The 16,489-nt window shown below is 44.3% G+C and overlaps 1 protein-coding gene across 8 annotated transcripts in view; it reads right to left on the reverse strand.

The window, feature by feature from the left end:
- The window catches only part of DOCK7 (dedicator of cytokinesis 7), a 256,466-nt gene that overhangs the window by 165,359 nt on the left and 74,618 nt on the right, over nucleotides 1-16,489 (reverse strand). For all 8 annotated transcript variants that reach the window (XM_060231922.1, XM_060231930.1, XM_060231929.1 and 5 more), the window contains exons 8-12: nucleotides 10,241-10,307; nucleotides 8,764-8,913; nucleotides 4,557-4,637; nucleotides 3,801-3,966; nucleotides 241-383 (exon numbers count right to left, since the gene is read on the reverse strand). In XM_060231922.1, the coding sequence (XP_060087905.1) occupies nucleotides 241-383; nucleotides 3,801-3,966; nucleotides 4,557-4,637; nucleotides 8,764-8,913; nucleotides 10,241-10,307 (607 nt within the window). The remainder of the gene's footprint in view (nucleotides 1-240; nucleotides 384-3,800; nucleotides 3,967-4,556; nucleotides 4,638-8,763; nucleotides 8,914-10,240; nucleotides 10,308-16,489) is intronic.

Below are 16,489 nucleotides of genomic sequence, written 5' to 3' on the forward strand. Positions count from 1 at the left end.
GGGAAGTGTCCAAGGGAAATAAATTCTATGTCTCAGGTCTCCCACCAATAGTAGCTCTCTACAGTTACACATAAAGCACTCTGGATTTGTTTTAATTGTTGTAGTTGGGCAGAAATAAGGACTGAGCCACTCAGGGATTTATAAACAATGTTCTATGCACTCTAAGCTAAAACACGCATAAAAACCCTGTGCCACTGTAGTCGTATCACACTGGCACTGTGAGCATAGTTTGTCTAATACCTGTTTAAAAAAGTTAGTCACTGTGAGGGTAGCTGGTCTGAAGTTTGTCAGGTTGCAGGCCTCATCCCCACTAGTGGTTCTTTCCAAAGAACGCCTACCAACAATGCTAGAATTTCTTCTCTCTGACCAAGATCCTTTGCGCTCTGTAAAATAGTAAGTAGGAAAAATAAAACAAGAAACACACACACACACACAAACAGACAACATTTACTTTAGAAAGACTACATTTCAAGATAACTGCTGCTGTCTGAAATTACAGGAAAAGCAAGATAGAAAAGGTGGTTTTGCTAAGACAATTGCACTCCTGAGGCATTAGGAAACAGTGAAGCACAGCTGAATATCTCTGCTTCCCTTCCAGCAACCATACCCCAGTGCCTTGTGCCTATTATAAAAGTCTTTATCATGAAGAGATTTATGTATTTCTACTGAGAAAAAAAATGATGAAGTTGGCAGTTTGGGAAAGGGTGGGGGGCCAAAGATGCTGAACAGTGGTTTTAGATGAGCTGTGCAGTTCACAACTATTAATCTACTCCTCTGGAAAATACTCATCAGTCTGTAACATTCTCACAGACTTAGCAGCCTGGTTTTAGAGAGAATAACAGATGGTTTACTAGTAAAATCCTTGAAACATAAACCTATTTGTTATTACAGGCTTGTCCTGTTCATTTCACCCCTATTACAAAAGCCTGGAGAAAGGATAAAAAAGTGGAACAAGCTGATAAACACATATTTTGTTACAAAACTGATCTGAATTTAGTGGCAATCAACAAAATGTAAGGACAACCTTACTGAGTCATGTAAGCTTAGCTTCCTTTCTCCAAAATGGCCTGTACTAGATGCTACAGATAATGAGATGTATGCCATGCAGTGAAGTAAAAGGCACTGTTATTTGTAATTTGCCTCTAAACATGGAGATTCCATTTAGTCATTGTGTATAATAACCACTGACAGACCTATCCTCAATTAATTTGTCTTACTCCCTTTAATGTACCCCATGGCAGAGAATTTCACAAGTTAATTAGTTTTTGAATGAAGAGGTAGTGCTGCCTTTTTATTGAGCTATCCACTATGACCCCAACATCTCTTAGCAATCTGCTCCAATCCTTACTATCTTATTATTATTATTATTATTATTTATTTTATTTATATCCCACCCTCCCCGCCAAGACAGGCTCAGGGAAGCTCACAACCTATAAAATCACATAACAATATAGCCAACAATTACATTTAAACAGGTTCATGTCAGGCATTAATTAAAACAACCTATAACACTTAAAACAATATAGTGCTAATATCAGGATATCCTTTCAGTTCAGTTGGATAATGGATGTTCTTCCTGCTACTATACTGGCATGTCAGGATCAACTGAAGGTGAGCCGGAAAAGTACAGGCTCTAGCCTCCTCCAGCAGTTGGTTCCACCAATAGGGGGCGGCAACTGAAAAGGCTCTTTCTCTAGTAGATTTCAGTCTAGCCTCCCTCGGCCCGGGGATCGTTAATAAATTTTGTGTACCAGATCTAAGTACCCTCTGGGAACGTGAGGGGAGAGATAGTCCCTAACATAGATAGATCCTCGGCCTATAGGGTTTTAAAGGTCTTAACCAGCACCTTTAGCGGATCCGGTATACTATTAGCAGCCAGTGCAATTCCCACAGTCCTGGCTGAATGTGCTCCCACCTGGGAAGGCCCAGTATCAGCCTGGCCACTGCTTTCTGCACCAGCTGTAGTTTCCGGATTCGAGACAAAGGCAGCCCCAAGTAGAGGGCATTACAGTAGTCCAGTCTCGAGGTGACTGTAGCATGGATCACAGTTGCCAGGTCATTGCGCTCAAGGAAGGGAACCAACTGTCTCACCCATCTAAGATGGAAAAAGGCAGATTTAGCAGTTATCTGGGTCTCCATTGTCAAGGAAGTCTCCAGTAGTACCCCTAAGCTTCTGATCCTAGGTGCTGTTGTCAGTGGCGCACCATCAAAAGTTGGTAAGGGAATTTCCCTACCCGGACCACCGCAACTCAGGCAAAGGACCTCTGTCTTTGTCGGATTCAGATTCAGTCAACTCAACTTAAGCCATCCTGCCACGGCTTGCAGCGCCAGATCCAGCTGTTCTGGGATGGAGCCAGACCAGCCGTCCATCAGTAGATAGAGCTGGGTGTCATCAGCGTACTGGTGGCAACCCAACCCATATCGCCAGGCAATCTGTGCAAGGGGGAGCAATCTCATCGATGGCCCTAGCAAGCCGGTCATGCCAAGACTCAGCTAAGTCATCTAGAGAATCACCAGGGAGCCAGGGATCCCATAGAGCCGTCTGGAACTGTACTGGGTCCATCAGGCTCTGCAGATGAGCTAAAATATGCTCACCGCCTAAATAGGCTGGGGTGAGACATCCATACGAGCCTTGAGAGCATAGTGGTCCGACCATGGCACTGCCTCTGCAGTAACTCGGTCCACTAAAACTCCTGCTGCAAAGATCAGATCTAGCATGTGTCCAGCCTGGTGAGTGGGTATAGTTATAAATTGGGAGAGACCTTGTGTTGCCATGGATGACACTAGGTCCACTGCCTGATTGGAGTTCGTGTCATCAGCATGGACATTGAAGTCACCCAGGATCAGAAGCCTTGGGTGCTCCAATGCCCAGTCTGTTACAGCCTCCATCAGGGATGGTAAGGCACTGGCTGGTGTGTTAGGCGGACGGTACACCAGCCAGATTGCCAACCTCTCCCCCAATCTCACTTCAGACCGGTACATAAAATGCCATCGATCTCTGGAGATTGGAGAGCCCGGAAGAAGTAAGCCTCCTGTATGAATAGGGCCACTCCTTTCCCCCGCCCACTTGTCTGTGATGGTGGAAGATTGAGTATCCTGGGGGAGCTACTTGGGAGAGAGCTACTGTCTCCCCGTCTCGCACCAGGTCTCAGTCATGCGAGCCAGGTCCACATCCTGCTCAAGCAAGAAATCTCGAAGGACCGAGGTCTTCATTTTCTGTTGGCAAACTTGGCCATTTTCCTGCTCTCCTTGATTTCAACTAAATTAAATAGCACCAGTTTTCCAATACTGATCCCTACAACTCCTGACTGCTTACTTCTTCCTGTTGAGAGACCTGTCCATTTATTTCTATTCTCTCCTGATGTCATTTAACTAGTTTCTAATCCACAGGAGGAGCAATTTTTTTATTCCACCACTGGCTTAGCTTATTCATGAACCACTGGTAAGAATCTCCCTCAGAAGCTTTTTGGAAGTTTAAGCACTTATAGTCCACTGGTTCATCCTTGTCAACATATTTGTAAACCCCATTAAAAAACTTTGAAAGGTTGATAAGTCAAGAAAAGGGCCAGTTTGTATATGTGATTCAGTGCTCCATTCACTCCCTTATAGTCCTCTGATTTTATCAACACTAGGCTGATTTTATCAACAAGTTACATTCCAAATCCAGGCACATTTTGATTTAGGAGCACTATACTACACTATGCACACCTCTGACCATTTCAACTATGTCTCACCCCAGAGTTCTTAACAGTCTAGGAAGATCTATTTTGGACAGTTCTGTGAGCATGCTTGATACCAACCTCCTGCAGCAATTTCTACTTCTGTTGAGTCTCTCTCCAAGCTTCCTGCACTGCTGACTATGTTCATTAAGTGAATGGCTGTCCATGCAAAAGGCATCCGATATCTGCCAAGCCTTTGGCAAAACTGTTCTGCTTGGCTTTTCAGTTTCTCCAATTTTTCCTTGTTCTGCATAAGCAAAGCCCAATGCACATAAATATTTTTAAAAATTATATTATTAACAGTATTAAGAATAGTGGCCTTGATCCTCTGTTTTTCTTCTGCTTGTAATGAGTGACCCTCCATTGCAAAGTGCAGTCCTCCACACAAGACATTTTTAGCTCATGCACAATACTTTGTTTTAACTTTCATACGGGTAAAAGTGACCCAGAATCTGTAACTGAGCCATAAGAAAACTGCTGGGAATCCTCCAAAGTATCTCTCCCAATTATTCTAAGCTTTCTGATAGCTATAAGGGCTCAGAATGTGCTGTTTTAGAGCAAATGGGAAAGTAGATTCAAATCTTACTATTATGATATAAAATCCTTTCCAATCTTATGGGAGCTGGAATTCAGGAAGGAAATCACTGGATCCTATTTTTTACTCACAACAATGTCAAGCTGATAGACAGTCCTTAAACAAGGCCACTCAGCAAGCTATGCAACTGAACAGCAGAACAGGATGTCAATCTGAAGTCAATGCACTGTCTACTGCACCATAGTAGCTAACAATTACAGTTATCTAAAAAGAACATTTAGCTTAACATTTTAAAGAATTACCTTGGCAGCATCTGCTTCTTTTAAAATCATATATGGCTCTGCACACTCCCCAATATCTCCCTGCTGCAACACCTTTTCCAGCTATGCAGAGGAAATAAAAAAAGATGCGTACTAGGGGAGCCACATACAGCATACTCAGTGACAAACCAATTTCCTTCCCTCCCCCCAAAACATTTTATTGAATCTAATCCAATACAAGGGGAACATAGGAAAAATAAATAACAGAAATATAAATCTAACATACAAGAATCCAATTCAGATCATTGGATGCATATAACAAACAATTTACAAAAACAATACATAATATGCTAGGTATTAAGAAGAAAAATCCTACAATTCATTCTATTAGGCAAAAAGGAAATATTCCCAAAGAATTCCAAAACCAGGGCCCAAAGCAAATCATAATCTATAGCCAAATCAATATCATTTTTGAAGAAAGGGTTATCCATTGTCTTACCCATTACATACTGGTTCCATAACTAGTCATCCCACATTTCAATTGTGGGAGTATATGGAGGTTTCCAAATTTTAGCAATCGTCATACAAGCTATCGCCAACATTGTCAAGATTAAAGATTTCTGATCTTTACTCACCAATTTTTCAGGCCAGATATCAAATAAAAGAAGTTTAAAATCTACTGGAATGGTTAAATCGAATATAAGTTTTATTTGCTCTACCACTTTATTCTAAAAGTTTGACGCTGTTGGACATTCCCACCACAAATGATACACGGAGTCTTTAATTTTACAATTCCTTCAACAATCTGAACTTGATACCCTAGAGATTTTACTCATTGTGATAGGGTTTAAATACCAAAGTGAATACATTTTTAAAAATTGGTAATGAATACCAATGCTTCTAGCTTTAATGGAAGGGGCGTTCCAGATCCTTTCCCAATTGCTTTCCTCTAGCCTTTGAGGTAGCATTAAAGTCCAACGTTTAATATAAGAGGCTGGATATGAAGAGAGTCAATTAAATAATTATATATTTTAGAAAGCGAACCTTTCTTACTAATGTCCTCCTCTTTAAACAAGACCTCAAATGGCGTCAATTTCATATCTAATGGTTTCTTTCCTCTGAAGAGAATATACCATATTGTGAACTTGAAGGTATTAATACCAATTGATATTGGCTCCTAATTTCTTTTCTACTTGTTCCTTAGTAATAATATTGTTCCGTTGAATCCATTCCCCAATTCTATCCAACCCCTTAATCTCCCACGGATGGCTGGAGTTAGCCTTAATGAATTGTGGGAACCAATCTTGGTTGAAAAACTACCTCCTAGAGAAATACCCAGCGAAATCCACTTCCTTAGCTTATCCCATATTCTTAATGAATTTTCCAGGAAGCGATTTGCTAGTATAGAATGTGATCACTTCTGATGTTTACACCAAAAAGTTTCTCTCAAAGAGAAGGGGAAAACATACTCTTGTTCGATACTGATCCAAGCTTCTACTGGATTTGTCCTAATCATTTTAACTGACAACCCAATTTCCTAATGAAACCTAAACAGTTTTTGTCAACGAAGTCAGGAAAACCTCTTATATTGTATAATATACTGACATAAAAAGGGATAGAGAAGTTTCAGCCAAACACATGCAACCAACATCTCTCGGCAGGATCTTAAAAATACCCTTGCACAAATAGAGAACACTTCTGCTTCCAAGGAGGGATCTGCAATTTTTTGTCATTTCCCACTCAAGCCTTGTGCTACAGCCATTCCATGTCTAAAAGCTCAAGCGGGTTTTTTTGGTTGCCCAGGGGCTGCAGAAGACAGGAAGGATCTACAAGTAAGACTCAATTCCCAGCTCTCTGGATCTAACCACATATTTGCCTGCAACTAAACTGTAGATCCAAGACTTCAGCTAAATTCTGCAGGAAAGCTGAGCTTCACTTTTTTTTACAGTGATTAAATTGTCATAACCAAGAACATGACTTTCAGTGTAATTGTACTAATTCACTGGAATGCCTGACCCTGGAAGGAACACCTTGCTATCTCACTGTATTCTCTCCATCATCTTATGAAAATATAGCTTCTTGACAGGTCTTTTTTAGTGACTCAGAGTAAGGCAGAAGGTGCTGATGATTGCATTTTGCTTTTACTTTTTTTGGAATAACAATTTTATTTTGATGCAGGTTACTGTTGACTGATTTTATTACTTGAACAGCACTTTAAGTATGTTCCTATACAGAAAACTTTTTTAAAAAACAGTATTTTATTTCTTGGTATTTTTAACATTGTTTTGAAGGTATGTTTGCATGTACTTGAATTTTTTTTTTATTAAAGGGTGGGGGGAGAATTGTCTATCAAGGATGACTAGCACGATCCTGAACCAAATAGGTGCCTCTTGGTCAATGGATTTCTTCTTAAGTACAGAAACATTAGGGGTATATTGTGCTAGGCAATAATAATACCTAGCTTGGAGTTAAACATTTATGAATTTAGCTGCTGAAGCAAAGGTGGGTGTACAATGTGATTGTGAGCAATGTATTTGTCATGCCAATTTTAATTAGGCACAATATATGCATTTTAAATTTGTCTTTGATTTTTTAGTTATTTCTTTGAAATATTACAATATGTAGATAAATTGGAACCAGGGCCAGCTTCCGGCATCTGGTGCCTGAGGCAAGGCCCCACCCTGCCACCCGCACCCTTCCTCTCCCCACCCTCGCCCCTGGTGAGGGCCACAGCAGCAGTGCGGCACAGCTCCTGCACCTCAGAGCATGTGTGTCACAGAGCTGCCATCTCTCAGCCTCCCAGATCTATGGTTCCGGAAGCTTCAGCGACGGCGGCCAGGTGGTGCACACACTCTGAGGCACAGGAGCTGTGGTGTGCCACTGTGCTCACCTATTTCCCTCACCAAGGAAGCGAGGGGGGGAGGGCCCAAATTGGTGCTCCCCAGGCCATGCCCTAGGCAGCAGCCTAAGGCTGCCTAATGGATGGGCCAGCCCTGACTGGAACAACTTCAGAACATGACAATGAAACTGGTTGGGGAAAGCAAGTGCTATGAGGAAAGGTTGAAGGAATGGAGTACCGATATTTAGCCTGAACAACAGAAGGCTGAGGTGAGACAAGACCATGCTTTTCTAATACCAGAAGGGCTGTCACTTAGAAGAAGGTAAAGCTCCTTCTAACTCTATTCCTGATTACTAATTACTGAAACCTTTATAATAATAATAAATTTTAATTTATATCCCGCCCTCCCCGCCGAAGCAGGCTCAGGGTGGCTCACAAGACATAGTACATCGTACCATGATACAACAATAAAATTCAAAAAAATGACAATTAAAATACAATTACATATAAAACAACATTAGATTAATAATTTAAAACCACAATAACATACTATGGTGCTACAGTATTGATGTGCATATAGATCTCATTTTTATGTTGAAGCAATGGTTCCACCTTAAAAGGCCAGTTGGAAGAGGACGGTCTTGCAAGCCCTACAGAACTGAATTATTAGGAATCTGTTCATAGGAATCCAGATAACAGGAAGAAGAAGAAGACTGCAGATTTATACCCCACCCTTCTCTCTGAATCAGAGACTCAGAGTGGCTTACAATCTCCTATATCTTCTCCCCCTACAACAGACACCCTGTGAGGTGGGTGGGGCTGAGAGGGCTCTCACAGCAGCTGCCCTTTCAAGGACAACTCCTGCAATAGCTATGGCTAACCCAAGGCCATTCCAGCAGCTGTAAGTGGAGGAATGGGGAATCAAACCCAGTTCTCCCATATAAGAATCCGCACACTTAACCACTACACCAAACTGGCGACGGCAATATAATTATATTATAAAAGAAAATGCCATTTAAAACTATAAACATCTAAATTTAGTATAAAATCAAGGGTAGACTAAAAAAAGATCCTGTCAATACTTCGTTTCTTTCCTAAGTCAATATATCCATCCCACTCAATTTAATTATTGCCCAACAGTGAAAATGGACAAGAAAATAAACATATTCATTGAGACATGCATACAAGTAAAGAGTTCCAACTCTATTTGTCTATAAGAGTTTTTAAAAAATTATTATTTCTATTCAGGCAACTTTTTTATTTTAAAGCATCCCATGTATTTTAAAACTTTTAATCAGTAACACACTGGGGCAAAATGTTTGTCCTTACTGTTAGGCCTTACAGATACATTAAAAACATTTTTCTATCCAATAATATCCATATTATACAAAAGTAAATAGCACCTCTTACCTTTATTACCAGGAAAACATCTTGGGAGGGATAGGTAATAGAAAAGATGGCTGACCGGGCCAATGTTGTTATGGCAGCAGGCGGTATATGAGGACGCAACATGCTTTTCATTTGTTCTGAGTTTAAATCAAAGTAGAAGTTTTCTGAAATCTGAAAGAATATATCAGTTAGCTGCAGATCTGTATAGGTGTCAGATTCCTGAATAACAGATTAAATACATAATTTGAAAATGTTAGAGCAATTCATTTCATATACAACCATGCATGGCCATCATTACATGTGCTGCCAACACTGTCATTGTTTTCTGCAAGTGCAGAAGCCACCTAGTGCTGCCTGGCAGGAAGTGGTCAAAAGATGAGGGCACTACCAGCCCTAGCTGTAGAGATAGGAGGCTGGTTTGGATAGGAGGAAAGGGAACTGGGGAAGGACCAGAAAGCTCATAATCCTGTTTAACTCAGCTACTCCTTGCAGATAGTCATTTTCGCTGAAGCAGATGACTTCCTTTACTCTTCCCTTCCCAGGACACACTTGTTGCCATTACCAGACTGCAGCACTCTGCAGCAGCATGGAGGAAGGATAAAACATCAGGTGACATGGTCACAGCCCAAGAAACTGCATTGAAATTATTAATATAGAACAATGCAGAGATTCCTATATTAGGAATGAAACAAAGTGATCGTTCATATGCCCACGAAGTGAAAGATAAACTTTGTGAACTGTCATTATACCACACCAGAGGACACGAACCACTTCTAGATTTAAAAATAAAACACCCCAAGACTTTGGAGGATGGTGGAAGACAGGAGGGCCTGGCGTGACTTTGTCCATGGGGTCACAAAGAGTCGGAGTCGACTGTGCGACTGAACAACAAATTTCTCAGAAGAATAAAACATGGCATGTAAGACTCTTCTTATTTTACCAACTTAAGAGGCATTGTATATAAGAGATTAAATTGTGTTTAAAATTTATTTCACGGAAAAACCTAAAATATTCAAGAAGCTGCAGTAAAAGGTGAGGCAAGGGAAATCTATTTGCTTGAGTTCCAATCATTACCAATGAGAACAAACTGATATTCTTTTACGTCTACTTTGTCTGAGTGAATCATCTCCTCTTAATTTAATCAGCTGAAATTCTGAAATCATATTTTATACGTTAAAAGAAAAACACAAGTGAGGGAAGTTCTATCTTCTATGCATAGGTTATAAATTCCCTAAATGACCCCACTTTTTGTGCTCTTATCTTTGTCTTACACATACAATTTTATCTTTTCAAGGCTAGAAATGCCCAGGTTGCATACTTCTGCCTTCAAGCTCTCTTATTTTCCATGCAGATCATTTTGTGTTACTTCCTAATATGTTGATATGATTCTTGAGCTTTGGGGCTGAACATGGAACACAGAACTATTACAAAAATTAACCACAGAGGCACTGTAGTTCAGGCCATGTAAACAAGCACATAAATATTATGAATAACTTACCTTTTTCTTTTCTTTAGCATCATACAATGCCAAACTTGCAAAAATCGGCTCTATTTCAATTTCAAACCTTTAAAGGGAGATATTTTTTTAAATTATATATAAAATTTAAAATATCAAAATGCAACAAAAAACACTTTATCAGAACAAAATGCCAGCAAGTACTTTTTTCCTCAAAGTAATGAAACTACAATGAAACAACAGCAGTGGGACCAGGTTTGTTAAATTTTGTAGCTTAAATGTTTATATGCAGTTCAGGGATGGGTAAGACTAAGATTTTACCTTTCTTTGAATAGTTCTGCTACTAAACCTTTAACCTTAGAATCATAGGATCATAGAGTTGAAAGGGACCTCCAGGGTCATTTAGCCCAACCCCCTGCACAATGCAGGAAATTCACAAATACCTTTCCCCACACAACCACTGTGATACTGCTCCAGAAGATGGGGGTGGGGGGGTGGAACCTCTCCAGGATCCCTGGCTCAAACTAGCCTGGAGAAAAATTGCTGCCCGACACCAAAGTGGTGAACTGAATTTCCCTGGGCATGTAAGAAAGGGCCATAAGCACTGATGCAACTTTTCCTGCCCTTCTGCTCATGATCTGCCTAAATTCATAAAATTAGCATTGCTGTCAGATGGTCATCTGCCCACTGTTTAAAAAACTCCAAAGAAGCAGAGCCCACCACCTCTCGAGGAAGCCTGTTCCACTGAGGAACCACTCTGTCAGGAAGTTCTTCCTAATGTTTAGTTGAAAACTCTTTTGATTTAATTTGAAGCTGTTGGTTCTGGTCCGAGCTTCTGGACCAAGAGAAAAAGACAGGTTGCTTACCTGTAACTGTAGATCTTCGAGTGGTCATCTGTGCATTCACACTCATGGGATAGAGTGCCGATCCCCGAATCGGTACCTAAAAAGCCCAGGATTTTTTCGTGCTCGGCACCAACGGGCATGCACAGGCATCCCAGTGTGCACGCCTGCCGGCGCCAATGCGAGAATCCCGCCAGTTCCTTCCTGACTGCTGGAAGCCCCTACTGGAGGGAGACCGTCAGCAGTGGGGAAGGAGGGCGGGTAGTGTGAACTCACAGATGACCACTCGAAGACCACAGTTATAGGCAAGCAACCTGTCTATCTTCTTTGTGGTCTCTGTGCTTCACACTCATGGGAGATTAGCAAGCAAGACATACCTGGAGGCAGGAAGACGGTCAACCAGAAGAAACAGCTTGCAGCACCGCAGCTCCCAGACGAGTCCGTTGAGCATGCACGTCCAGCACATAGTGCTTCATAAAGGCATGCGGAGAGGACCAGGTGGCAGCCTTGCAAATGTCCGTCAGAGAAATGCCTTTCAGGAACGCCACCAACGTCACCATCTCTCTTGTAGAGTGTCCACGAATAGGCCCAAGTAATGGCTTCTTAGCCAACAAATAACACCGTTTAATAGTCTCAGTGAACCATTTTGAAAGCCGCTGAGATGAGATTCTGGAACCTAACTTAGGAGCAGCATAAGAAACAAAAAGATGCTGGTCCTTACGAAAACTCTTGGAGCGACTCAAATAAAACAATAAGGCATGCTTAACATCCAAAGCATGCAACCTACGTTCCTCATCCGAGGAAGGTGTAGGATAAAACATGGGGAACGAAACTTCTAAGTTAAGGTAGAACTGAGAAACCACCTTGGGGAGAAAGGAAATATCAGGAGCTAAGGACACTCCAGACTCCTGAAAAGCTAAATATGGGTAGTCACAACGCATAGCCGTGAGCTCCCCTGCACGGCATGCTGATATGATGGCTATCAAAAAAGCAGTCTTCCAAGATAGGAGCTGTAATGAGCATGTGGCCATTGGCTCAAAAGGATGCCGAGTCAGCCTGTCCAACACTAGAGTCAAATCCCACAACTGTGGGGGTGATCTCGAAGGAGGATGAAGCCTAAGCAAACCCTTCAAAAATCTCTTAGAATGAGGGTGTGCAAAAACTGAATGCCCCTCCACTGGTTCATGAAATACAGATATTGCCGCCAGATAAATTTTAATGGAGGAAAAAACAAGGCCAGCATCCACCAGAGATAACAAAAACTCAAAAATAACCGGCACTCCCACCCTCTGGGGTGAAACTGTAGGATCAACTAAAAACTGAAGAAACTTCCACCACTTCCTATCATAAGAAGCATGGGTAGACAACTTCTTGCTATTCAGGAAAATGTGTTGGACTCTGCTGGAGAACTCACAGGGTCGACGAACCACGCTGTCAGCTTCAGATGGGGCACGTTCTGATGGAATACATGACCGTCCGGAGCTGACAGAAGATCGGGTTCCGCTGGAAACTAGTAGAAGACCCCCCTCGCCAGTTGAAGCAAGATCGGGAACCAGTTCTGGCGAGGCCACCATGGAGTCACCAGGATGCAGCATGGTCTCTCTCTTGCGATCTTGCTGACCACCCCTGTCAATAGTGGCAGAGGTGGGAACAGATATAGGAACCGACCTTCACACAGGAACAGCAGACCGTCTCCCAACGACTCTGGATCTGAGCCCCCTCTGGAGCAGAACAGAGGACACTTCCGGTTCTCAGCTGTGGCAAAGACGTCCACCTGAGGATACCCCCAGAGCTGAAACATGGGTTGAAGGAAGCGCCACTGTATCTCCCACTCGTGTGGGGAAGCCGCACCCCTGAGAGATGCGCAGCCTTCACAAAGATGTTGTGGTCCAGGCACTCCAACCACAGTTCCAATGCAGTGCACAGAGCTGTCGAAAAACTGTCCCTCCCTGTCTGTTGATGTAACACAGGACAGTGGTACTGTCCGTAAGCAGAGCAACAACCTTCCCCGCCACCATGGGGCGGAAGGATCGAAGAGCAAAATGAACTGCCAGCAGTTCCAGGTAATTTATATGGCAGTGAGTCAATTTCAAAGGCCAAGGGGCCCCCACACACAGAGCGTCCATGTAGGCCCCCCAACCCCATAAAGACACATATGTTGTGATCGTCACTGTTGGTACAGGTAGGTGGAAGGAAGCTCCCTGACAAATGTTGTCCTTTGATTTTCACCACTGCAGTGTTTGAAGTGTCACAGGTGGAATTACAAACCTCTTTCGAGGTGAGTCCCTTAACGGTCAAAACTGACAAAGAAACCAAAGTTGTAGGCCTCTCATCCTCAGCTTCGCAAAGATCAGCATGCTTGTAGTCGCCGCCATCAGCCCCAGCATCCGCTGCTGCATCATGCCCCACTTTCGACTCTGCAGAAGTTCGAAAAGGTTGATAATGTCGATCGCTCTCTGCTGAGGCAGGAAAGCACGATGAAGGTTCGTATCCAGCACAGCCCCTATGAACTGAACTTTCCGTGATGGAGTAAGGTGTGATTTCTCCAAATTGACATGCAGACCCAAGGTGTGAAGAAGACAAAGAGTGGTGGCAATATGGTTTGACAAACTTTCATTCGACTCTGACACAAGGAGCCAATCGTCGATGTATGGAAAGACGACTATCCCTTGAAGCCGGAGGTGGGCAGCCACAACGCTCATCATCTTCATGAACACCCGAGGTGCAGTGGACAGGCCGAACGGAAGGGCCTTGAACTGGAAGTGTTGAGAACCTACTGCAAACCGAAGGAAACCTCTGAACGCAGGATGGATGCTGACGTGGGAGTAGGCATCCTTGAGGTCCAGCGTTGCCATCCAGTCCCCTTGGTTGATGAGGGGCAGAATTGTTTGCATTCTGAACTTCTGGTACAGCATAAACTTGTTCAGATTCCGAAGATCCATGATTGGTCTCAAAACCCCATCCCGCTTGGGAACCAGGAAGTAACGAGAGTAGAAGCCTCCTGTCCTGGCCTCCACCGGGACCTGTTCTATGGCATGTTTCTGTAGGAGGTTGCTCACCTCCGCCAACAGAGGTGGGGAAGGGGGTGTGGTGATTATCACAGATTGGTTAGGAATCTGAGCAAAATCTATTTTGTAGCCTTCCGCAACGATGGAAAGCGCCCACCTGTCCGTAGAGATGGACTCCCAGGCCAACAGGAATGGGTGGAGGCGGATAGACAAAGAAGAAGTGGGGACGGTAACCCGTGCTACCAGAAAGTCAAAGGCCCTGCTTTTGAGGGCGAGAGCTCTTGGACTTGCCGGTGGTCTGTGCAGAAGCGTAGCGGTTTCTATTGTTCCCCCTGTATGGGGACCTACTCTCAAGTTGGGCAGAGCGAGGTCTTCACTGCTGTTCTGGGGAGAACTTTTGATATGGCTTCTTTGACCAAGGTTTGTTCAACTGTTTTGGTTTCGTAGCTCTGGAAGACTCCGGGACACCCAGGTTCCTGGAAGTTTTTATGCTTTTATCCATTTCCTGGAGTGCAATGTCGGTGGTTGAGCTGAAGAGGCCTTCGCCCTCGAAGGGCAGATCTTCAATGAAGGCCCTGGTGTCTTGCTGGAGGGCCGTTGACCTGAGCCAGGAGTAGCGGCGGAGGCAGACTGCAGAATTGATGGTTCTTGCTGAGACGTCCATCATATGCTTTGCTGCAGCCAGTTGTTGTTTGGCTACAGCAAAGCCTTCCTTCTGCAACTTCTTTGCAGCAGACCTCTTCTCCTCACTCAGGGAAGACAAGAGGGGGTTAAGTTGTTCCCACACTGAGTATTGGTATCTAGCCATGCACGCAGCATAGTTAGATACCTTTACTCCCAGAGCCCCAGCAGAATAAAACTTCCTCCCAACATTGTCCAGCTTCTTTCCCTGCTTGTCTGGTGGAGAGGAGTGCGTCTTGCGGGCCTTTGACGAGGAGGATACGACCACCGAATTGGGCTTTGGATGCATGAAGAGAAATTCAGCGCCGGCCTCTTGGACGCGGTACATGTGGTCCAACCTTCTTGATGACACAGGTGTAGAAGCAGGCTTCGCCCAGGACTCCTTCACCGCCTGTAAGATGACCTTCGTAACAGGCAGGGCAACCGCTGTGGACATATCCCGCTGCATGATGTCAAATACGGTGTCGTCTACAACAGGTTGCGGTTGTGTCACCGGAAGAGAGAGGAAGAGTGCCATCCTCTTAACCAGGTCCCCATACGACTTTAGATCCTCCAATGGTGAAATGGAAGATCCTCAGCGGTATGAGACACTGGCGAAGGTTCCAAAGCCCTGTCCGGATCGTCGGTACCGACCTCAGAGTCCAACGATGAGGACTCTCTCCTCAAAGAATGTTCTGAGAGCACCAGCATTGACTCTGACGGGTGACCGGATCGACACCGACAACCTAGGCTGGACTTCCTTCACCACCATGCCGCGTGTTTTGGGCGGGACAGACATCGATGCCGAGGGACGCTGCCTAGAATGCTGGGAAAGCCTCGGCATATGGGATGCCTTGGATTGCTAGTCCCAGTCTGCAAACTCCCGAGGGGGTACCACTGGTACAGCGGGTATGGATAGGCGTAGGGAGGCCACTGGCGCTGCTCCCACGGTGGAAGCAGTGGGAAGCGGCGAGCTACGGTGGTCAGTTCCAGCTCTCTCCGACCTCTTGCCTGATCCAGCGGTGCCAACGGCTCCATCGGTGCCAACGGCTCCATCGGTGCCGACACCTCCACCTCCGAGACAGAGTCGCTCTCATTGCGACGCCTCGACCCCGAAGAATGGGAACGCTGAGTGAGGTCGATCTCTTGCTCCGATGCCGATAGACGCAACTGCTGTGAAGCACTGCCTCTCAACACTGAAGGGCTACGATGTGGGGACGCCAAGATCTTCCTTGGTGGAGCAGTCGACATCGATGTCGAAGCGTCATGAGAAGGGGAAGGAGTGCGGGATGATCTCTTCTTCCGCTTCTCCTTAGATTTCACCTTCTTCGGTGCGGATGATTGGGTCCCCGAGTCATCCCGACGCTTCTTAGCTGGGGTGTCCACTGACCCTTCAGAAGGTCGCTTTGTGGAACGCCCATGCTCGACTGGCATCTCGGTCTTGATCGGCGATGTATCGGCCGATGTAACCATCAGGGCTGAGGGCCTCTCCCATCGGTACCAACGGGCGCTCTATCCCATGAGTGTGAAGCACAGAGACCACGAAGATCAACTCTGTTCCATCCCCTACATGACACCCCTTCAAGTACCTGAATATGGTTATCATATCATCTTTCAGTCATCTCCTCTCCAGGCTATACATTCCTAGCTCTTTCAGCCTTTCTTCATAGGACTTGGTCTCCAGACTAAGCTTGATAAACAAAAATACAGGCTCCCAGTCATGGCCGAGGGGGGCATTTGTGCCTAGGTAAAAGGGTGGGGAGGGCAAGGATGATTTGGGG

This window comes from Heteronotia binoei, chromosome 2 (genome assembly GCF_032191835.1).
Source record: "Heteronotia binoei isolate CCM8104 ecotype False Entrance Well chromosome 2, APGP_CSIRO_Hbin_v1, whole genome shotgun sequence".
NCBI lineage: Eukaryota > Metazoa > Chordata > Lepidosauria > Squamata > Gekkonidae > Heteronotia > Heteronotia binoei.